This window comes from Dendrobates tinctorius, unplaced genomic scaffold (genome assembly GCF_039654945.1).
Source record: "Dendrobates tinctorius isolate UK_male_01 unplaced genomic scaffold, ASM3965494v1 ptg000071l, whole genome shotgun sequence".
Classification (NCBI taxonomy): Eukaryota; Metazoa; Chordata; class Amphibia; order Anura; family Dendrobatidae; genus Dendrobates; species Dendrobates tinctorius.
Genome location: NW_027361739.1, coordinates 20,543,811 through 20,568,328, shown reverse-complemented (window position 1 = coordinate 20,568,328; position 24,518 = coordinate 20,543,811). Strand labels below are relative to the sequence as shown.

The window sequence follows — 24,518 nt, the reverse complement described above, 5'->3', positions numbered from 1 at the left end:
AAGTGCTCTTTTGATGTGGAGTATCAAGGTAAATACAACATTCTAATTAGGTCTGAGAGATCTATTTAGTGATGTACAGTTGTGGCCAAAAGTATTGACACCCCTGCAATTTTGTCAGATAATACTCCGTTTCTTCCTGAAAATGATTGCAAACACAAATTCTTTGGTATAATTATCTTCATTTAATTTGTCTTAAATGAAAAAACACAAAAGAGAATGAAGCAAAAAGTAAAACATTGATCATTTCACACAAAACTCCAAAAATGGGCCAGACAAAAGTATTGGCACCCTCAGCCTAATACTTGGTTGCACAACCTTCTCACACTGGGCCCTACATTATGCTGCAAAATTTGTTGGTAGTCTTCAGACTTCATAATGCCATGCACACGGTCAAACAGTCCAGTGCCAGAGGCAGCAAAGCAACCCAAAAACATCAGGGAACCTCCGCCATGTTTGACTGTAGGGACCGTGTTTTTTTCTTTGAATGCCTCTTTTTTCTCCTGTAAACTCTAGGTTGATGCCTTTGCCAAAAAAAGCTCTACTTTTGTCTCATCTGACCAGAGAACATTCTTCCAAAACGTTTTAGGCTTTTTCAGGTAAGTTTTGGCAAACTCCATTCTGGCTTTTTTATGTCTCGGGGTAAGAAGTGAGGTCTTCCTGGGTCTTCTACCATACAGTCCCTTTTCATTCAGACGCCGACAGATAGTACGGGTTGACACTGTTGTACCCTGGGACAGCAGGGCAGCTTGAACTTGTTTGGATGTTAGTCGAGGTTCTTTATCCAACATCTGCATAATCTTGCGTTGAAATCTCTTGTCAATTTTTCTTTTCCGTCCACATCTAGGGAGGTTAGCCACAGTGCCATGGGTTTTAAACTTCTTGATGACACTGCGCACGGTAGACACAGGAACATTCAGGTCTTTGGAGATGGACTTGTAGCCTTGAGATTGCTCATGCCTCCTCACAATTTGGTTTCTCAAGTCCTCAGATAGTTCTTTGGTCTTCTTTCTTTTCTCCATGCTCAATGTGGTACACACAAGGACACAGGACAGAGGTTGAGTCAGCTTTAATCCATGTCAACTGGCTGCAAGTGTGATTTAGTTATTGCCAACACCTGTTAGGTGCCACAGGTAAGTTACAGGTGCTGTTAATTACACAAATTATAGAAGCATCACATGATTTTTCGAACAGCACCACTACTTTTGTCCACCCTCTTTTTTATGTTTGGTGTGGAATTATATCCAATTTGGCTTTAGGACAATTCTTTTTGTGTTTTTTAATTTAACAAAAATTAAATGAAGATAATAATAACAAAGAATTTGTGTTTGCAATCATTTTCAGGAAGAAACTGAGTATTATCTGACAAAATTGCAGGGGTGTCAATACTTTTGGCCACAACTGTTTGCATGTTGGCTAGCGAAATTTGATGACAGATCTGCTTTAATCATAACTGGACATTGGGTTTGCTGTCACAAAGTATAAAATCTGCTTCAAAACGATAGAGATCTAGTGTTCTTAACCTATTAAACCCAGGCTGTACCTACAATGACACAGAAAATCATCTATAAGCCTTTAATGAGTTTACATTAGTCACAATGTCAGAGTGGATTATTGAAGACAAAGACAACAGCCCGACTGAAGCTGTGTAATATGCAATTAGAATAAATATTTGATGGCTACATCTGCTTGTTAATCTGCACAGAATAATGAACTACAGAGTGTGTGCTGTGCGAACGCTCCTGTTATAGACAGAAAATATGCAGTAAAATCAAGAGATATGCCGATTTGTGCAATACCCTCTCTGTTTCCACAAGTGTCACTAGAGATAAATGGATGGATAGATAGATAGATAGATAGATAGATAGATAGATAGATAGATAGATAGATAGATAGATCATGCTGCTCAAACCATGGCCGGAATGATTCAGAGACAGGCTGTGTGATTTCAGTCAGGCATGTTTTACTATGAAACACAACCTGCGGCGTTTCAGAGATAACATCGTTTGACAAGCCGACCGGGAACCATAGGAAGAAGCCTGATGTTAAACCATGTGATTAATAGGTCTCTTCCATCCATGTACACAGGTAAAGACCTGTTAGTTAACTGCAGTGAGAAGCCAGCCCGGCACTTCAGCGGATTGGTCATGTCTCTCCCTATAGTCATAGTGTCGACAAATTATGTTTTCTATGAGACAGCACGGTATTTTAGAGTAAGGCACAGCTGGCCACAATGGCACTGCCAGGGTCTGACTTCTGCTGCCCATTGTTCGAGCAGCATGTATCTAATGACAAGCTCCCTTTAAAACACAAAACATATCAGAAAATTGCAGAACTCGAGGGAACTAAAGGCTCATAGGTCCCAGTGCAAAACATTAAAAAGAATCTGTCTGCAAGTTTTGCTACATAACCTGAGGACAGCATGAGGTAGGGGTTAAAAGACTGAACTCAAGGATGTGTCACAGGTCAGGCTTTGTGATGTTGTCACTTAGGCTGAAGGAGTTAATTATCTTGTGATTAACATTGCTATGATTAGCTGGCCTCTTGAGCCCTAGTCCAACTCCACCCCTTCTGTGATATGCAGCTCACTGTCTATATAGAGAGCCTTGTTTGGGCAAGATTAGCTGAGGAGTCGGCGGGATTACCGTATTTTTCTGACTATAAGACGCACTTTTTCCCCAAAAATTTTTGGGGAAAATGGGGGTGCGTCTTATAGTCCGAATGTCCGAATGTACTTACAGTTAACATGGTGGTAGCAGGAGTTGGGCGATTCTTCCGGTGGTCCGACGCTGCAGGGTGATGATCTCGCTCTCATCCCAACCTGGTGCGGCTGGTGCGGCAGTTTCAGCAGTGCGCAGTTCTGCGCTGGGCTCCGGTGACATTTTGTGAAAGCCTGAAGCCCCCTCAGTTTTATTGCCTTGATGCTGTGGCCTCCGTGAAAATGGCCTGCTGGAGGCAGCACATATGCAGATTGAGATCTCAGCTCCCAAGATCTCAGGACGAGATCTCATTGCCGAGATCTCAATCTGCGTCTGGGGAATCAATCTGGCCTCCGGGAAAATGGCAGTCAGAGGCGGCGCATGCGCAGATTGAGATTTCGGCAATGAGATCTCGTCCCAAGATGTCATTTTCCTGGAGGCCACAGCATCAAGGCAATAGAAGTGCACGGGCTCCGGGTTTTCACAAAATGTCACCGGAGCCCCTTGCACCACCGAGCACTGCCATACCTGCCACAACAGCCTCACCAGGCTGGGAAGAGAGCGAGATCATCGCCCTGCAGTGTCGGACCACCAGAAGAATCGTCCGACTCCTGCTGCCATCAGCGCTGCCGATTTCCCCCAGGTAAGATGAATTCACCACTGTAAAACGGACCCCAGTTGACGCATTAATTTTTTTACCCATTTTCCTTCTGAAAATTTGGGTTGCGTCTTATTGTCCGAAAAATACGTTAGATTTCTCAGCTCTGATGCATTGTTACATCCAAAAGCTATGATTGTGTCAGAACAGCTGCACCCAGTAATCTAAGTTATACATTGTTGGATTCAGCTTCTTTTTCAAGCCTGATTTGTGGATAGAAACCTAAACTAATGGCAATATATTTATGTGTCTATCATAAGACGGCCATTAGACTATTGTCTGCCAACATTTCTCATCAGAACTGAGTGACCATATTGTATCCTTGGATGTAACCATAAAGTTAACCCCTAAAACAGTCTCCAAAATAAATCCAGATAATTTTGCTCCAAAATCAATCCAGACCATCTCCTGGGTCACCTTTAAGACACTTTGTGTGCAGCTCATACAGTTCCCTGACACTAAATGGCATCATGCCCAAATCATCAATACCTAGAGCACCCAACCAGAGAGCAACCAGAGATAACTATATGGAGGAGTTACTATAGCAACTAGGGAAATTAGTTTCACCTAAAGGAAATAGCACAGGCCCCAGTTACAACACTGAAAGACAGACATTTCATACTTGATAAAGACCATATTGTGGTCGAAACGTTGTATGTTTCTTCAATGGCAGAATAAACTTTTGTAAGTATTTTTTTCACCCAGATTGGATGCTGCTCCTCTACATTATTTGTTAGACATTTAAATCACAGGTTTACCAATGATAACCCTGTATACTAAGTAAATATGTTTTCTCGTATCTATAACTTATTGATTCCTGGTGATCCGACCTGTGAGACCCCTTCGGATACAGCTCCATTAATTCTCTATGGGACTGCCGGGGATAGTCAAGTACAAACCGCAGTAACTTCCGACAGTCCAATAGAATGTACACTCCTCTGTTCCATTTTCTAGCGGTTCTGCAGTGCCCAATTCTCAGTATCGGTGGGTGATGCATTACTTAACCCCCTGCGATCAATACATTTTGGTATGAGGTGCATGGGTCAGGCATATAATCATATATGTTATAGCTAGAGATGATCGAATCCGCGAAAATTCATCAAAACACGTGAATTTTATGGGAAAATTTGATTTGCAGCTAGTTATTCTGTGTAAATGAAATGTTCCTTATTGTGCTCTGGGGTCTTTCCAAAAGAGAAAAAAGAAATGTAGCATGTAAAAAATAAAATATAATAATATTCACCTCACCGCTCTCCTGTCCTGCTGTCCAGTCTTCCGTGCCTTTTTTTTCCCTTCACCCATCTCGGCCATTGTCTTTGGCCTCGTTACTCTAGGCTGTGGATTCCATCTTAACTAGGCCTCAGACGTCACCATGCGCCACGCCATCACTCGGGCAATGTACTTACCATAGTAATGTTGAGGCATCAAAAACATGCGCCACAAAGGCACGGTGAGCAGTGACATCTGAGTTCTGGGTGAGGCAGAGGCCACAGCCTGGAGTGAAGAGGACGAACAAAATGTGTGTGATGAGGAAAGGGGAAATGGAGAGGAAAGGAGGATCGGACGGTGGCCGTCAGGACAGCGGGACAAGTGAGTGGTGAAGTATTATTTTCTCATTTAACTGTTTGCCTTGCCGTACACAATTAGGCAAAATGCTGGCTGCAGCTGACCGCCAACTTGCTGAATTTGTGTGAGCGATTTGCAAAAAAAAAATGCATTCTTTAGAATATTAATTTTTGCAAAATTTGAGAATTCATTGCACTCGAATAAATTTGTTGATCTTTAGATATCTCCCCTTTATTGCTTTAAACGCTTCCAAAAACTTCCCCCAAAAAATCAACGTTTCCTGAAGCGTTTTTCTATTTGAAAATCTTGTAATTATTTTTAAGGTCTCAAAAAAAACTCTGTGTGAGCGTAGCCTAATAACCTCGTGTATATAACAAAAGGTGTTGTGCTGCAGTGGCCTGAAGGGCAGACGATTATTAAGAGTTTACTTTACACCGATTTATGATTCATCTTCATACAATGAGAGAATTAGATTTGTAAACTAATGTCTGCTGAAGATCACTTAAGTGCAGCACGTATACGTTCTTCACATACAAGTTTTGTTATTGTTCCAATTTACAACGCCCTGACAAAGCCCTCCCTGCCAACAAATCATTCACTATAAGAGCCCGAAGCAGGCACAGGAGGTTACACAAAGCCAATGATAGTAAATGGGACCGGTGGACATCAGTGCAGTAATCTAGACGCCTCGTTGCAGTATATTGATGCATTTAAAGGGCTGTAAATGTGCATTCTGTAATATGTGTATCGAGAGATGGAGCAGAGCTGAGATTGTCATTTAGCATCGAACAGAAGAAATTTAAAAAAAAATTAACAGCTACATCTTTAATTGGTGGCTTCTTATGTTACAGAAAGGCATGTGAGCCACGGACGTACAAGACCTGACCGTCTGCTGAAGCTAGTCCTTCCATTAGGGCCGGGGTCACACTTGCGAGTGCAATGCGAGAAACTCGCATCAATACCCGGCACTGCTGCCGGCGGTTGGGACCGGAGCGTTCAGCTGCATAGAAAGACATGCACCCGCACACTCTGGTCCCGAATGTCGGCGTCAGTGCCGGGTATTGAGGCGAGAGACTCGTGCAAGTTTCTCGCATTGCACTCGCAAGTGTAACCCCGGCCTAACTCTTTCACTGTAGGAGTCTAGGCCCCATTACTAGGTATGGTTCCCATGCAGTTCTGGCCCACTAAGGTACAGAGGGTCACATAACATCAATGAATGGGGTTGTATTCAGCAATACATTAATCCAGATGCATTCAATGCACTTTGAATATAATATGCGACTGTAGAAATGCAGCAGAGCTGGGTTTGTTTTTTTGGTGACGAATCAAGCTCTACTACATCTATAAAGGCAAATTGTAAAATCTCCTAAAGAAAAGTGTCATTGATATAACACTGATATCTGCAGAGGGACCTTAGGACCCCATTAGGCACCCTGGTGTGAGCGCTATCTTTGCACCCCATAGGAAAACTCATAATGAAAACGCATTTGTACTTGTATTGAACTACAAAAAACATATAGGAAAGGCAGTCATAAAGAGTTTCACTGATAAGTTCTACTCTACATCTTTACATATTCCTGTATGCAATGGTGCCGCTGAGGTTGTCATAAGGCACGGGTCTTTTATGGGCATTTATGTTACTTAGGTCTTCATGTAACCTAGTATGTCACCTTGTTTTGCAAACTGTCGTACCAAAGGGTTAAAGATAAAAAATTAAACTCTACTATTTCTAACTTGGCACAGCGAATCGTAGTAACGCATTTATGTATTTATGAGTTTACATAGGACTGCAGGTAAACCTACAAGCGATGCAGAGCCAAGGTGCCAAAATGTATCCATGCTATACCTGAATAGATAGTATAGCGGAATTTGTCCTTAGTAGAACCCATAAGGCTATGTTCACATGTTGTGTTTTTGCTGCGTTTTTTTATGCAAAGTTTAAGCGGCTTACAAAATGTAGGTTTTGCTTAGTTTTTTATGCTTTTTTTGTTTTGGTTTTTGGTGCATTTTTTACTGTTTTTTTGTCAGGGTACTTTTGTCTCTTCTACATGCTGATAAAGTTTAGTGCTTTAAAAAAAATCTTCAGAGAATCGTAGAGTTGGAAGGGACCTCCTGGGCCATCTGGTCCAACCCCCTGCACAAAGCAGGATTCGCTAAATCATCCCAGTCAGATGTCTGTCCAGCCTCTGTTTGAAGACTTCCATTGAAGGAGAACTCACCACTTCTTGTGGCAGCCTGTTCCACTCATTGATCACTCTAACTGTCAAAAAGTTTTTTCTAATATCTAATCTGTGTCTCCTCCCATTCAGTTTCTGTCTTATTCAACTTCATTAGGTTTTGGCACCAAAAACGCAGCAAAACCTGATACCTGCTTATTTGCTTAGATTTGCAGCGTTTTTGCACTTACTCATTGCTCTCAATGAATGAAAAAGCTGAAAAAATGCTGAAAGAAGTGACACAGTGCATTTTGCAAAAAATCAAACTCTTTGACAAAACAGTCAGAAAAAAAAACAAGCTGTGTGCATGAGATTTCTAAAAACTCAAAGACTTTGCTGGCACGGCGAAACACAGCTGAAAACTTGTATTAAAAAAGCTGCAAACCCACAGCTAAAACGCAACGTGTGAACATAGCCTCAGTGTTATAATTGGTTTAAAAAACCTTTTCCAATGTAGCCCCCTCTATAAGAAAAAATCAGACAGCTACATATGTATCTGTGTAAACAGTACTGTCTTTGTGGGTTTTACATGGGACTGCAGGTGAATTTGTAGACAATGATGTCCCAAAGAGCTTAAAGAAGGGATTTGACTATGCTACAATTCTAATAGACAGAATAAGCATCATCTGTCAATGAGTCTCTAAATTGGGTCAGACCTTTCGTTACCCTACACCTAATCTCAATGATCGCACATGTCGCTCTCTAAGGTTTGAGTAAGACTATGCTGAGAGCTGTGCTTTGACAGCAGCGGGGGAGCTATTCAAAGTACTCTATAATTTGATAATATTAAGTAAATTTTTAGATAAGATTTTGATATTATATTAGTTCTTACCACAAGAACTTTCCCAGTAATCCCCTCCATGGTCAAGTGGAAAACCAGCAAGTCCAGAGGCGAGATCCACCACAGTCAGTGTCTTCTGCAACTTTACACCTCAGCAAACATTCCTTTCATCTGTGTGTGACTCCGAATCCATCTCAGGAGGACTCTCCCACCCCTACTAAGAGAGAAAACTAGTTGGTTATGCAAATTTTAGAAGTATTCTGGAGGTTGTAAATTTTTATGATCTGCCTAGCCCTGTACTAGGTCTTGTACAATGGGGAAAAGGACCGCAGGACTAGTGCATATGTGATGTGAGTCACTTTTGGGGTATGTGCAAATTCGTCAAATTATTTACTCCATTATTTACTACACTGGCATAAATCACTTTGAAAAGTCACACTTTTTTTGTTCAATGCTGAGTTTTGAAAAGGTTTGGCAACTTTTAGAGTTTACACACCAGTTTCAGGCAACTCCGCCATTTCGTATACCAGTCTTAAGGGGCCTTCACACATAGCGAGATCGCTAGTGATATCGCTCAAGCGTCACCAATATTGTGGCACAACAGCGATCTCGCTAGCGATCTCGCTATGTGTGAAATGTAGCGGCGACCGACCCCCCCCCGCTGGCTATCGCTGATCGTGCTCGAATGAGCTGGTCCATTTTTCCATCGTTGGCGTCCCGCTGGCCAGCACTCATCGCTGTGTTTGAAGTTTTAAAACGACGAGCGACCTCGTTAGCGACGTAGAGCTCAGCAACGCAGGCGTGACTTCGCTATGTTACCGTCCACGACTCCTCTGACCCTATTGGTGTTTACAGCGCTCCCAATGTGTGAAATTGGGCAACATAGTAATAAAATACAGTGCTGTATCGCCTCCTTCCATTCTTTATTCCTGTGCAGTGGATGGTATTAACCGGTTTGCATTCTGCGTTCCCGTGTGAGTCGCTATAGCGTTCATATTTTAACGGATTTCACACCGCGGTTGCTTCAGAGTCCCTGTGTGAATCGCAAGTGCGCTGTTATTCGTGGATTCATTTAATTCATCAAAGGACTGCTCTGTCTGCCAGGTATGTTTTTCAATTGGAACGAAAGTAGCGTTCCCTTTTTTTTAGTTTTCCCCTTATTTTGATCTTGACTTGTCCACCCCGATTGTCTCTATTGATAAGCGTTCACTTTTCTAGCTCTGCGATCCAAGATCTGCAATTTCACCTTTTCTATGTACATTGTGTCCATACGCAGTGGTCTGGGCAGCCATTTTAGTTTTCAGACCGCGCCCGCCCCCATTGTTGCTATTTTTAAGCATTATACTTGTATAGCTCATCGATCATGTATCTGCAATTACAACTCATTTTTACCTTTTCTATGTACATTGTGTCCATACCCACTGGCCTGGGCAGCCATTTTAGTTTTCAGACCGCGCCCGCCCCCATTGTTGATATTTTGTGGCTTTATACATTTTAAGCTCTTTTCTCAAAATTGTCTAATCTTTTTATTTTATTTTGCAGTTTTAATATCATGAACGATGCGGACCGTGCTGTAGTGGCTGCTGCTTTGCTGCTGGAGGGTGCTCGACAACATGAAGAGGCACAGATGCAAGAGAGGCGGTCCAAAAGAAAGCGGCGCATGTGCACCAGAGAATGGCTGGCGAAGAGGTCCAAATTCTCACACATGCAGCTCGTAAGAGAACTGCAGGAGAAGAATCCTCAGGATTTCAGGAACTATCTGCGGATGTCTAAGGATTCTTTCAAATTTTACTTGCCAGGGTGACGCCATTAATTGAAAGGAAAAATACAGCAATGCGAGCTGCTGTGCCGGTAGACGAAAGATTGTCCGTGACGCTGAGATTCCTGGCCACAGGACGATCACTCCAAGATTTGCAATTTTCTTCTGACGTTTCTTTGTCACTGCTCAGCACTTTGATTCCAGAAACATGCAATGCCATTATCCAAAGTCTAAGGAGCCACATTCAGTTTCCAAAAATGGAGGCGGACTGGAAAAGTATTGCCTCTGATTTTGAGTGGCTTTGGCAGTTCCCAAACTGTGGTGGGGCTTTGGATGGAAAACATGTGAGGATCACCCAACCGCCGAAAAGCGAATCCTCTTATTTCAACTATAAGGGCTATTTCAGTGTAATCCTGATGGCCCTTGTTAATGCCAACTATGAGTTCATAAATGTTGATGTTGGCATGAACAGCAGGGTTTCAGATGGGGGAGTTTTAGAACACACACGTTTTGGAGAGCGATTAAACAACTGTGACCTAAACTTGCCTCCCAACTCAGAGACAACCGGCAACCTTAACTTTGTTTTTGTCGGTGATGAAGCCTTCCCGCTTCAAGCCAACCTTCTCAAACCGTTCCCCCAAAAAAGTGTTACGGAACAAAAACAGATATTTAATTACCGTTTGTCGAGGGCACAAAGGGTTGTTGAGAATGCGTTTGGCATCGTGGCCAGCCGCTTCCGAATTTTCCACACACCCATAAACCTAAAGTTGGAATCCATAAACTTGGTCTTTATGGCCTGTTGTGTGCTGCACAATTTCCTGAGGCGGCGCGATGCTATCGATTACAGTCCGCTTGGCTTTGTGGACTGTGTTGACCAGACAAATGGTCAAGTACTTCTAGGTGGCTGGCGTGATAATGATCCAGCAATACCAGGACTTCAAGTGCTCACAAAAAGAAGAAACAGGGATGATGCGAAGGCCTTCCGGGAGAAATACTGCAAATATTTTAATGGGCCTGGTGCAGTTACTTGGCAGCATCAAATCTAGTGCGCACATGTGTATATTTAAACATTTCTCTTTTCTTAATTTGTTAGAAATACTCCAATAAATTCATTATTTTATTACTTTACAAAGTGTTTGTGGTTCTTTACAAAAAATACATCACGTAACGTGCCGATATGCTATGTGCATGTATTTGTCTGTAACATAACTTTTAATACTGCCGTGCACATGTGCAGACATTTGTGCCTGTTGCCTGTGGCTGACGGACAGGGCCGGTTTTAGGCAAAGTGGGGCCCTAGGCAAAGTTTAAAATGGGGCCACAAATTATAACTTATTGCACATCACACAGAAGCATTTTCGTTTGTAGTTTCATGCGCTGAGCCCAGCCCAGCCCCGCCCTGCACGGTATATACAGCCCTGCCCCACACAGTTAATACAGCCCAGCCCCACATGGTATATACAGCCCAGCTCCGCACGGTATATACAGCCCAGCCCCACCCAGTATATACAGCCCAGCCCCACCCAGTATATACAGCCCAGCCCCACACAGTACATACAGGCCAGCCCCGCACGGTATATACAGCCCAGCCACGCATGGTATATACAGGCCAGCCCCACATGGTTAATACAGCCCAGCCCCACACAGTTAATACAGCCCAGCCCCACATGGTATATACAGCTCAGCCCCACATAGTTAATACAGGCCAGCCCCACATGGTATATACAGCCCAGCCCAACACAGTATATACAGGCCAGCCCCGCACGGTATATACAGCCCAGCCCCACACAGTACAGTCATGGCCAAAAGTTTTGAGAATGACACAAATATTATATTTTCACATGATCTGCTGGCCTCTGGTTTTTATATGTGTTTGTCAGATGTTTTTATCACATACAGAAATATAATTGCAATGATATTATGAGTAGCAAAAGGTTATATTGACAGAATGAGTTAATGCAGCAAGTCAATATTTGCAGTGTTGAACCTTCTTCTTCAGGACCTCAGCAATTCTCCCTGGCATGCTCTCAATCAACTTCTGGATCAAATCTTGACTGATAGCAGTCCATTCTTGCAAAATCAATGCTTTTATTTTGTCTGAATTTGAAGGTTTTTGTTTGTCCACCCGTCTCTTGATGATTGACCACAAGTTCTCAATGGGATTAAGATCTGGGGAGTTTCCAGGCCATGGTCCCAAAATCTCTATGTTTTGTTCCCTGAGCCATTTAGTTATCACCTTTGCTTTATGGCAAGGTGCTCCATCATGTTGAAAAAGGCATTGTTGATCGCCAAACTGCTCTTGGACGGTTGGGAGAAGTTGCTCTTGGAGGACATTCTGGTACCATTCTTTATTCATGGCTGTGTTTTTAGGCAAGACTGAGAGAGAGCCCATTCCCTTGACTGAGAAGCAACCCCACACATGAATGGTTTCAGGATGCTTGACAGTTGGCATGAGACAAGACTGGTGGTAGCGCTCACCTGGTCTTCTCCGAATAAGCCGTTTTCCACATGTCCCAAATAATCGAAAAGGGGATTCATCAGAGAAAATGACTTTACCCCAGTCCTCAGCAGTCCACTCCCTATACCTCTTGCAGAATATCAGTCTGTCCTGGAGAAGAAGTGGCTTCTTTGCTGCCCTCCTTGAGACCAGGCCTTGCTCCAAGAGTCTCCGCCTCACAGTGCGTGCAGATGCACTCACATCTGCCTGCTGCCATTCCTGAGCAAGCTCTGCACTGCTGGTAGCCCGATCCCGCAGCTGAAACACTTTTAAGAGACGGTCCTGGTGCTTGCTGGTCTTTCTTGGGCGCCCTGGAGCCTTTTTGGCACAAGGGAACCTCTCTCCTTGAAGTTCTTGATGATGCGATAGATTGTTGACTGAGGTGCAATCTTTCTAGCTGCGATACTCTTCCCTGTTAGGCCATTTTTGTGCAGTGCAATGATGACTGCACGTGTTTCTTTAGAGATAACCATGGTTAGCAGAAGAGAAACAATGATGCCAAGCACCAGCCTCCTTTTAAAGTGTCCAGTGGTGTCATTCTTACTTAATCATGACAGATTGATCTCCAGCCCTGTCCTCATCAACACCCACACCTGTGTTAATGGAGCAATCACTGAAACGATGTTAGCTGGTCCTTTTAAGGCAGGGCTGCAATGATGTTGAAATGTGTTTTGGGGGATAAAGTTCATTTTCTAGGCAAATATTGACTTTGCAAGTAATTGCTGTTAAGCTGATCACTCTTTATAACATTCTGGAGTATATGCAAATTGCCATTAGAAAAAATGAAGCAGTAGACTTTGTAAAAATTAATATTTGTGTCATTCTCAAAACTTTTGGCCATGACTGTACATACAGCCCAGCCCCACCCAGTATATACAGCCCAGCCCCACACAGTATATACAGCCCTGCCCCACATGGTTAATACAGCCCAGCCCCACACAGTATATACAGCCCAGCCCCACACAGTACATACAGCCCAGCCCCACCCAGTATATACAGCCCAGCCCCACACAGTACATACTGACCAGCCCCACCCAGTATATACAGCACAGCCCCACACAGTACATACAGCCCAGCGACACATTAACAATGCTGTTGCGTCGCCGTGAAGCCGCCATTTCATGTTCGCCCTTTGAGCACGCTATAGAGTCTTGCTGATTCCCTTCGAGGACGCTGTATCGTCACCAACTGCGTCGCGTGGACGTCATGACGTCACAACGCTCTTGTGGGCATCCTTGCTGCGGCATGAAGTACATAGAGGAAGCTATGGCTGCTAGGTAGAGAGCGACTCCATGGGGGGAGGCCGAAATGCGCTACCTGGTTCAGGAGATGGAGAGGCGAGATTATGGGTGTGAACAGGCCCATGCACACCCGATGTGACACAAGCGGGCTGTGTTGCGGAGGATCCGGCGAGGATTGTCACGCCGCTTTGGAGTGGAGCGCACAACCACCCAAATACGGAAAAAAAATGGCGGATCTGCGCTTCCGCTCCAGAGACCTCCTCGCCAGCCTCCAACAACAAGTGAGAAGTGATCAAGGTGAGTGTTGTTGATTACATGTTTCTCATGTTATATAACATTTTTATGGCAGTCAGGGTATACCGTTTGGAAGAAAAAAAAATTATTTTTATCTGGGAACATGAACACGCAGGACCACAAAAAAAAAAAACCTGCTCACCATTATGTGACAATTTTTTTTTTTTCTGTTATCGGTCACTTTTTTTTGTGTACTCAAATTTTCCATGTGGACTACAGCTAATAAAGTTCATTGTGACATTCCGCAAAACGTAACACTAAACAGTTGCACACGCTTTATAAATTTAGACCTTGGCCCATGTGAAACGCACAACTCAAGATGAAGTAGTATTGCGCTCAGTATAATTTTTTTCCAACAGCGGCTCATGCAGCGGCACCAGCCCCAGCACCACCTGCGCCACCACCTGCAGCGCCACCACCTGCAGCACCACCAGCCCCAGCTGAACAGGCAAGCCCGCCCCCAGAACCATCTCCTGAACCAGAGCCCGTAAGGACCCCCTCGTCAGCTTCAACGCATTTGCCTCAAATAGGGTTGTCCACATCCTCACCAAGGGATGCGTTGTCTTCGGCATCACTCCATGAAGTTGGTGCAGACTCGACCTCCGGTAATTGAATAACATTGTCATCCGCTCAATGCCGACTTTTATTTCCCAATGACTTGCATTGGGGTCGGGTTTCGGACGAAACTCCGACTTCTTTTGACCTAGTCAGACCAGTTTCATCTGAAACAAATCTTGTTTCATGAAACCCGATCCGACCAAAGTCGCTCAACTCTATTTAAGAGCTGTCGGGTACATTTTTTTTTTCTTTTTTTCCTAGTCTGCGGTGGCACAGGATCCGGAAGGGCTCTAATCGCCTCATCAGAGGAGGCAGAGGCACCACAAAACCGTAAGTGTTTGACCACTAACAAGTACCGTATATACTCGTGTATATGCCGACCCATGTATAAGCCGACCCCCCCAAAAAAATTTTTTTCACAAAAAACAATGTAAACTTATTGACTCGCATATAAGCCTAGGGTGCAAAAGGCAGCAGATACTGGTAAATTTCATACATAAAAATAGATACCAATAAAAGTTAAATTAATTGAGAGATCTGTTGGTTAAATGTTTTTGTATATCCATATTGAATCAGGAGCCTCATATAATGCTACAGACAGTTTATGATGGGCCCCCACCAGATGCTCCATAGAATAATATGCCCCATATAATGCTCTTTAAGACTCCATAGACTATGCGCTCATATGCTGCTCCATTGAATATGCCCCCATATGCTGCCCCATAGAATATGCCCCCATATGCTGCCCCATAGACTATCCCCCCATATGCTGCCACATAGGATATGCCCCCATATCCTGCTCCATAGAATATGCCCCCCAAATGCTGCCCCCAATAAAATGCTCCATGTATTATGCCCCCATATGCTGTATCAAAAAAAAACACTAACTCACCTCTCCTGCTCAGGACCGCACCTGTGTGGGGCCATCGCTGCTCACCACTGTTTGCCATGTCATCTGTCAGTGACGTTCAGGCAGCAGAGGGCACGGCGTGCACTAACCACGTCACCGCACCCTCTGCTGGCTAAACGTCACAGACAGAGGATGCAGCAGACAGCGGTGAGCAGCGATGCACCGTGGGACAGGTGAATATCGCTTTACTTACCTCCCCTGGCGCTGTCTCTGCAGCGGCACCTTCACTTCTCCACCGTCTCCCTTCCTGCCTTCAGCGTTCATGTTATACCGCTCATTTCACTCATGAATATGCACATATTAATTACTTTAATGAGTGTTACCATGTTACTCAGGTAACGGCGGAGCGGTGGCCTTCTTTTGTGACTCAATGTGAGACGCCTTTGTACTGTGGAAGGTCCAGCTGGCTCACTTGCCTCCTCTGTAATGATTGGCATCCTGTCCTCTGTAGCGATTGGCGTCCTAGGGGTGTCCTGACTGCCACATGGTTTAGGTGACAGATCTTCAGTACGATCCTGCAAGAACAGAAAAAGCATGTTAAAACACAGAAAAATAAAATAATCTTCTATAAATAGATTACATAAAATGATGTGAGGGGGGAATTGCGGTACAGGATATGAAATGCCATTCACCTTTGGTAAAAAAAATGTTGTGACAAAACTATTAAAGTTGTATACTTATCTGTAGTGGAAGGGAAAATTTTTGGACCCTGGAAAAAGAATCATGGACTCATTCATTTCAATTCACCTATGCCATGTACATACTAATGTTTAATTGCAATTTAGAGGGAAACCCTAAATAAACTTATATCGGCAAGAGGGGAGTCAGGCTGTGTCACAGTTTCTTCCTCTTCTTCAGGCAGTGTCATAGAACTATGCATATGGGTCGCCCTCCCGTCCCAGGGCTGTGGGGTACTCGGTACCGGGCCGGTGTCAGGGGGAGATGTGTCACAGCAGCGGTGACCCGGTCCGTGGCCCTGGGCGCCCAATATCAATGGCAGATGATGTTTGTAATGTAGTTTATATGGAAAGTTCGTGACGCCACCCATGGTGTTTGGCAAGTAAGATGTTAAGCCAACGCTGCTTGCAGATCCACTGGGACTGATGGTGTGATGCAGCAAAGATGGTGTAGCTCCCCACAGGTGGAGCTGTAGTCCCAGGGCAGTGTAGGCACTATGGATGAGGATAGGTGCAGGACGGTGTGGATGCTGGTACCCAGATGTAGCGGTTCTGAAGGTGTTAGCGACGAATAAATGGAGGACACCAGAGCTTGCAGTTTCAAAGTTTTACTCACAGTTTGTGGTGCACACTGGTGCCTGCCTCCGTGCCGTGTCCTCCGGGGTAGAGACTCAATCAACCTCCCGGGCAAGTCAGGGCTCTCCAACACTCTGCCAACATGTGCCTTTCCTGAACGACTCCTCTAATGCGCCTTTTAGTGTGAAGAACTCCAGTACCGTGGTTCCCTGAAGTTCCTCCTGTCAGATGTTCCTAACAACTCTACTTGTATGACAGACAGCTGTAGCCTGCTTGGGGATGCTTCTGCATCCCGGCTCTCTATCAGTTTGCTGTTGTGTCCCAAGTCCTGGATGGGAGTAGTGCATTTACAGCCAACTACTCCACCAGTGTCTGCTGCAGAACCATAAGTGTCCATACAACCTTGGGGACCGGGCCCCGGCCTTGCACTGAGAACCTATAGGCAGGGTTCCTATCCAACCCACTCCTCCTCTCTGTTCTCCTTCTCCTTCGTTCCGCGCTGTTCCTTCTCTCTCTTATGGAAGCTTAGGTTGCAGTTCTACGTTCTCCTTCTCTTCTCTTTCCCGTGCCAGCTGGCTCAGGTCACGAGGCAGCTGCAGCACTCCTTCTCTCCTAGGACCCGTCCTCAGGCTCTCCTGACTGACGGTCCTTCTGTCAGACAGCCCCCTAAGGGACCGACCCCTCTCAGGGACTGAACTCCAATTCTAAACTTTCCCATTCTTTTATATGAATCTCAACTCCACCCACCTCCCAGCACATCTCGTGTTATGAAGCAAGGAATCACCAGAGGTGCTCTGCTACCCTCTAAGCATGAGCCGCAATGTGATCAGTGCTGAACTATCCTGTGTGTGGGATGCAGGTGTTGGAGTGTGGAAAGGAGCTCCCAACTTACCAGGATGGTGGGGCACTACACCTTAGGAGAAGGTGCAGTACCTCTGTGGCGACTGAGCCTCAGGGGCGCCACACATAGGTCGGGGTATTTCTTGGCGGTGGGTAAACTCCATTAAGTGGCAGTACCACAACTTTGGAACATAGACATCTTCTGTACCCGCCCCCGACATAGTTGACTTTTCAACCTTGTTCAATTCCTTTATGAACACAGTCCGTAGTGCCTGAATTTTTTTCTTTACAACTGCTTCATCAACCGTTTCACTGGGATGATGTTCTTTACAGAGTAGCACAAGTTTTTCATACGCCTCTTTCTTCTTGTAGTTGTTGCTGTAGTCCGCCGACTTGACCTTCCATAGGCATGGCATGGACCGATACAAGTCAATCAACTGGCGAATGAATTCTTGGCTACTTGATGACATCTGGAAAAAAAAATAAAGGAAATGGTGAGAACGTTACATTACAGGCCAGTGCTATAAAAGTAAAACGCTCCAAAATAGCAAGAAGGGGGGCTGGCGCGCTATGAAAACTAAAATGGCTGCCCAGGCTAGTGCGTATGGACACAATGTACATACAAAAGGTAAAATTGAGTTTTAATTGCTGATACATAATCGCTGAGCTATAAAAGTAAACGCACCAAAAAAGCAAGAATTGGGGCGGGCGCCGTCTGAAAACAAAAATGGTTGCCCAGGCCGGTGCGTATGGACACAATGTACATACAAAAGCTAAAATTGAGTTTGTAATTGCAGATACATGATCGCTGAGCTATACAAGTATAACGCTGAAAAACAGCAACAATGGGGGCGGGCGCGGTCTGAAAACTAAAATGGCTGCCCAGGGCAGTGCGTATGGACACAATGTACATACAAAAGGTAAGATTGAGTTTGTAACTGCAGATACGTGATCGCTGAGCTATAACAGTAAACACTCCAAAAAAGCAATAATGGTGGCGGGAGCGGTCTGAAAGCTAAAATGGCTGCCCAGGCCAGTGCGTATGGACACAATGTACATTCAAAAGGTTAGATTGAGTTTGTAACTGCAGATACATGATCGCTGAGCTATACAAGTATAACGCTTAAAAATAGCAACAATGGGGCCAGGTGCGGTGTGAAAGCTAAAATGGCTGCCAAGGGCAGTGCGTATTGACACAAAGTACATACAAAAGGTCAAAAAGAGTTTGTAATTGCAGACACATGATTGCTGAGCTATAAAAGTATAACGCTCAGAAATAGCAAGAATTGGGGCGGGAGCGGTATGAAAATTAAAATGGCTGCCCAGGGCCGTGCGTATGGACACAAAGCACATACAAAAGGTAAGATTGAGTTTTAATTGCAGATACATGATCGCTGAGCTATAACAGTAAACGCTCCAAAAAAGCAAGAATGGGGGCCGGCACGGTATGAAATCTAAAATGGCTGCCCAGGCCAGTGCGTATGGACACAATGTACATACAAAAGCTAAAATTGAGTTTATGATTGCAAATACATGATCGCTGAGCTATACAAGTATAACGCTGAAAAACAGCAACAATGGGGGCGGGCGCGGTCTGAAAACTAATATGGCTGCCCAGGCCGGTGCGTATGGACACAAAGTACATACAAAAGGTAAGATTGAGTTTGTAATTGCAGATACATGATCGCTGAGCTATAACAGTAAACACTCCAAAAAAGCAATAATGGTGGCGGGCGCGGTCTGAAAGCTAAAATGGTTGCCCAGGCTGGTGCGTATGGACACAATGTACATACAAAAGCTAAAATAGAGTTTATAATTGCAGATACATGATCGCTGAGCTATACAAGTATAGCGCTGAAAAACAGCAACAATGGTGGCAGGCGCGGTATGAAAACTAAAATGGCTGCCCAGGGCAGTGCGTATGGACACAAAGTACATTCAAAAGGTTAGATTGAGTTTGTAACTGCAGATACATGATCGCTGAGCTATAACAGTAAACGCTCCAAAAAAGCAAGAATGGGGGCCGGCGCGGTCTGAAAACCAAAATGGCTGCCCAGGGCAGTGCGTATGGACACAATGTACATTCAAAAGGTTAGATTGAGTTTGTAATTGCAGATACATGATCGCTGAGCTATACAAGTATAACGCTGAAAAACAGCAACAATGGTGGCGGGCATGGTCTGAAAACTAAAATGGCTGCCCAGGCCGGTGCGTATGGACACAATGTACATACAAAAGGTAAGATTGAGTTTGTAACTGCAGATACATGATCGCTGAGCTATACAAGTATAACGCTTAAAAATAGCAACAATGGGGCCAGGTGCGGTGTGAAAGCTAAAATGGCTGCCTAGGGCAGTGCGTATGGACACAAAGTACATACAAAAGGTAAAAAAGAGTTTGTAATTGCAGATACATGATCACTGAGCTATAAAAGTATAACGCTCAAAAATAGCAAGAATTGGGGCGGGCGCGGTATGAAAATTAAAATGGCTTCCCAGGGCAGTGCGTATGGACACAAAGCACATACAAAAGGTAAGATTGAGTTTTAATTGCAGATACATGATCGCTGAGCTATAACAGTAAACGCTCCAAAAAAGCAAGAATGGGGGCCGGCGCGGTATGAAAACCAAAATGGCTGCCCAGGCCAGTGCGTATGGACACAATGTACATTCAAAAGGTTAGATTGAGTTTGTAATTGCAGATACATGATCGCTGAGCTATACAAGTATAACGCTGAAAAACAGCAACAATGGGGGCGGGCGCGGTCTGAAAGCTAAAATGGCTGCCCAGGGCAGTGCGTATGGACACAAAGTACATTCAAAAGGTTAGTTTGAGTTTGTAACTGCAGATACATGATCGCTGAGCTATAACAGTAAACACTCCAAAAAGCAATAATGGGGGCGGGCGCGGTCTGAAAGCTAAAATGGCTGCCCAGGCCGGTGCGTATGGACACAATGTACATTCAAAAGGTTAGATTGAGTTTGTAACTGCAGATACATGATCGCTGAGCTATACAAGTATAACGCTTAAAAATAGCAACAATGGGGCCAGGTGCGGTGTGAAAGCTAAAATGGCTGCCTAGGGCAGTGCGTATGGACACAATGTACATATAAAAGGTAAAAAAGAGTTTGTAATTGCAGATACATGATCGCTGAGCTATAAAAGTATAATGCTCAAAAATAGCAAGAATTGGGGCGGGCGCGGTATGAAAACTAAAATGGCTTCCCAGGGCAGTGCGTATGGCCACAAAGTACATACAAAAGGTAAGATTGAGTTTTAATTGCAGATACATGATCGCTGAGCTATAACAGTAAACGCTCCAAAAAAGCAAGAATGGGGGCCGGCGCGGTATGAAAACTAAAATGGTTGCCCAGGGCAGTGCGTATGGACACAAAGTACATACAAAAGGTAAAAAAAGAGTTTGAATTGCAGATCCAGGATCGCAGACCTAGAAAAGTTAATGCTTAAAAAAAGCAGCAATGGTGGTGGGCACGGCAAAAAAAACAAATAAGGCTGGTTTCACATTAGCGCATTTTCAGCGCGCGCACGGCCGGGGGTAGCTCCGCCCCCGAGCCGGCTCTCTGCCCGGCGTGCCCGCCCCTTCCTTGTAGCGCCGCCTCCTAGCGGACAGCGGCGCCTGCGATCGGCGCACCCTATCTTTAGCATAGGGTGCGCCGATCGTGCGCAGGCCGTGCGCTAGTTGCGCTTTGACCTGCGCTGCGCACTTTTGACGGTGCGCCGTGCGCGCCAAAATCCGAAAAGTTTGATTTTGGCGCGCACGGCGCACCGTCAAAAGTGCGCAGCGCAGGTCAAAGCGCAACTAGCGCACGGCCTGCGCACGATCGGCGCACCCTATGCTAAAGATAGGGGGCGCCGCTGTCCGCTAGGAGGCGGCGCTACAAGGAAGGGGCGGGCACGCCGGGCAGAGAGCCGGCTCGGGGGCGGAGCTACCCCCGGCCGTGCGCGCGCTGAAAATGCGCTAATGTGAAACCAGCCTAAAATTGCGTATACAAACATAATAACCTTAGACACCAAACAAAGCCTACCTTTGATGGTGGCAAAAATTCAGAAGGTATGACAGAGGAAAAAATGAAGACGGTCTTGTGAAATTGCGCTGTTTGCGTCTTCAGATGGAGCCAAAAATTGCAGGTCTTGGAAAATATCGCTGATGCGTCTTCAACAGGGTCGCTGAAGAAGGCCGAGTTGCAAATTCAACAAAAACTGCACTTGTGTCTCAAACGTGAACAATGCTGGTTTTGAAGTAAACCACAGCGCTCGAGAGATATAAACTGTAGCGCTAATACGTTCTCTTTTATGACGCCGCCGGCCAATGAGCGCAGCAGTGACCACCAATCAGTGCTGGGGGGCGTTGAAAAGGAAACGCTGAAGCACGCCCACCGAGGTTGGAATCGTTTACAATAAAGTAGTGTGACAAGGACTCAACGACCGACGAGGTCGTTATGCAGATCGCTGATCTGTCTTGCGTCGTTGATGAGATCGGACTGTGCTAGCGATCATGTAGCGACGCACCAACGATCTTTGCCAGGTTGGATCTTTATCGTGATCGCTGGTGCGTCGCTATGTGTGAAGGGGCCTTTACTGATGGGCGTCCAGGTGTAAGATGCGCCAAATTCATTAAAAAGTGCTCGCCACTAGTGTTGAGCATTCCGATACCGCAAGTATCGGGTATCGGCCGATACTTGCGGTATCGGAATTCCGATACCGACTTCCGATATTTTTTCAATATCGGAATTCGGCATCGGAATCGGAAGTTCCAAGTTGATTGACAGACTGACGTCATCATGATGCGCGGTGTGTGCGCATCATGATGCGCCGTCATTTCGGGCCTTCCGGGGGTCTCTGCCGGCCTGCCGGGGGGCTGTGCCGGCCTGCCGGGGGGCTGTGTGGACTGCCCGGGGTCTGTACCGGCCTGCCGGGGGGCTGTGCCGGCCTGCCGGTGGTCTGTGCACCCTGTGGGGGTCTCTACCGGCCTGCCGGGGGGCTGTGCCGGCCTGCCGGTGGTCTGTGCACCCTGTGGGGGTCTGTACCGGCCTGCCGGGGGGGCTGTGCCGGCCTGCCGGTGGTCTGTGCACCCTGTGGGGGTCTGTACCGGCCTGCCGGGGGGCTGTGCCGGCCTGCCGGGGGGCTGTGCTGATGGCCGGGGGTCTGTGCAAGCATCGTCCGATGGGACTACAAGTCCCATCGGGCGATGCCTGCTACCATGACAGTGATTGACACATTAGCCAATGATGGGACAGTAGTAGTCCCATCATCCGGCTAATGTGTTAAATGTTAAAAAAAAAAATACTACATACATACTACATGCATGCTACATACATACTACATGCTACATACATACTACATATATACTACATACATACTACATGCATGCTACATACATACTACATGCTACATACATACTACATATATACTACATACATACTACATACATACTACATACATACTGCATGCTACATACATACTACATACATACTACATACATACTACATGCATGCTACATACATACTACATGCTACATACATACTACATATATACTACATACATACTACATACATGCTACATACATACTGCATGCTACATACATACTACATATATACTACATACATACTACATACATGCTACATACATACTGCATGCTACATACATACTACATACATACTACATACATACTACATGCATGCTACATACATACTACATGCTACATACATACTACATATATACTACATGCATGCTACATACATACTACATGCTACATACATACCACATACATACTACATGCATGCTACATACATACTACATGCTACATACATACTACATATATACTACATACATACTACATGCATGCTACATACATACTACATGCTACATACATACTACATATATACTACATACATACTACATACATACTACATACATACTACATACATACTACATGCATGCTACATACATACTACATGCTACATACATACTACATATATACTACATACATACTACATACATGCTACATACATACTGCATGCTACATACATACTACATATATACTACATGCATGCTACATACATACTACATGCTACATACATACTACATATATACTACATACATACTACATACATACTACATGCATGCTACATACATACTACATGCTACATACATACTACATATATACTACATACATACTACATGCATGCTACATACATACTACATGCTACATACATACTACATATATACTACATACATACTACATACATGCTACATACATACTGCATGCTACATACATACTACATACATACTACATACATACTACATGCATGCTACATACATACTACATGCTACATACATACTACATATATACTACATGCATGCTACATACATACTACATGCTACATACATACCACATACATACTACATACATGCTACATACATACTACATGCATGCTACATACATACTACATATATACTACATGCATGCTACATACATACTACATGCTACATACATACTACATATATACTACATACATACAATACATTCATACAATACATACCTAGACATACAGTACATATAACATAGAGTAACATACTTACCAATACTTGTCACATTGTTCCCCGAAGCCATTGTCTTTTCCGGAATAAATATTAACATAACAAACCACAAAAATACTCACCCACGATCCGAAGCAGTCCACGAGTGTCTCCCACGACGATCTTGGGTAGAGAACTGCAGCATCAGATGATGCTGCCGTTCTCTACGGGCTGCAGGAATCCAATGACGGAATGTAGGTATCCTTCCGCACTGTATTCCTCCGCCACTTAAAAAAAAAAAGTCCCTAGTCTCACTTTATGCCATTGCTGCGTGGGAAATTCCCACACAGCAATGGCATAAAGTGAGACTAGGGACTTTTTTTTTTTTTTAAGTGGCGGAGGAATACAGTGCGGAAGGATACCTACCTTCCGTCATTGGATTCCTGCAGCCCGTAGAGAACGGCAGCATCAGCTGATGCTGCAGTTCTCTACCCAAGATCGTCGTGGGACACACTCGTGGACTGCTTCGGATCGTGGGTGAGTATTTTTGTGGTTTGTTATGTTAATATTTATTCCGGAAAAGACAATGGCTTCGGGGAACAATGTGACAAGTATTGGTAAGTATGTTACTCTATGTTATATGTACTGTATGTCTATGTATGTATTGTATGAATGTATTGTATGTAGTATGTATGTAGTATATATGTGG

The 24,518-nt window shown here is 44.6% G+C and overlaps 1 protein-coding gene across 1 annotated transcript in view; it reads right to left on the bottom strand.

Moving 5' to 3' along the window:
- The window catches only part of LOC141096088 (cadherin-like protein 26), a 162,892-nt gene extending 154,805 nt beyond the window's left edge, over positions 1-8,087 (bottom strand). The window contains exon 1 of the mRNA XM_073582494.1: positions 7,969-8,087. Coding sequence (XP_073438595.1) covers positions 7,969-7,998 — 30 coding nt within the window. The 5' untranslated portion in view covers positions 7,999-8,087. The remainder of the gene's footprint in view (positions 1-7,968) is intronic.
- Between the last annotated feature and the right edge of the window lie 16,431 nt (positions 8,088-24,518).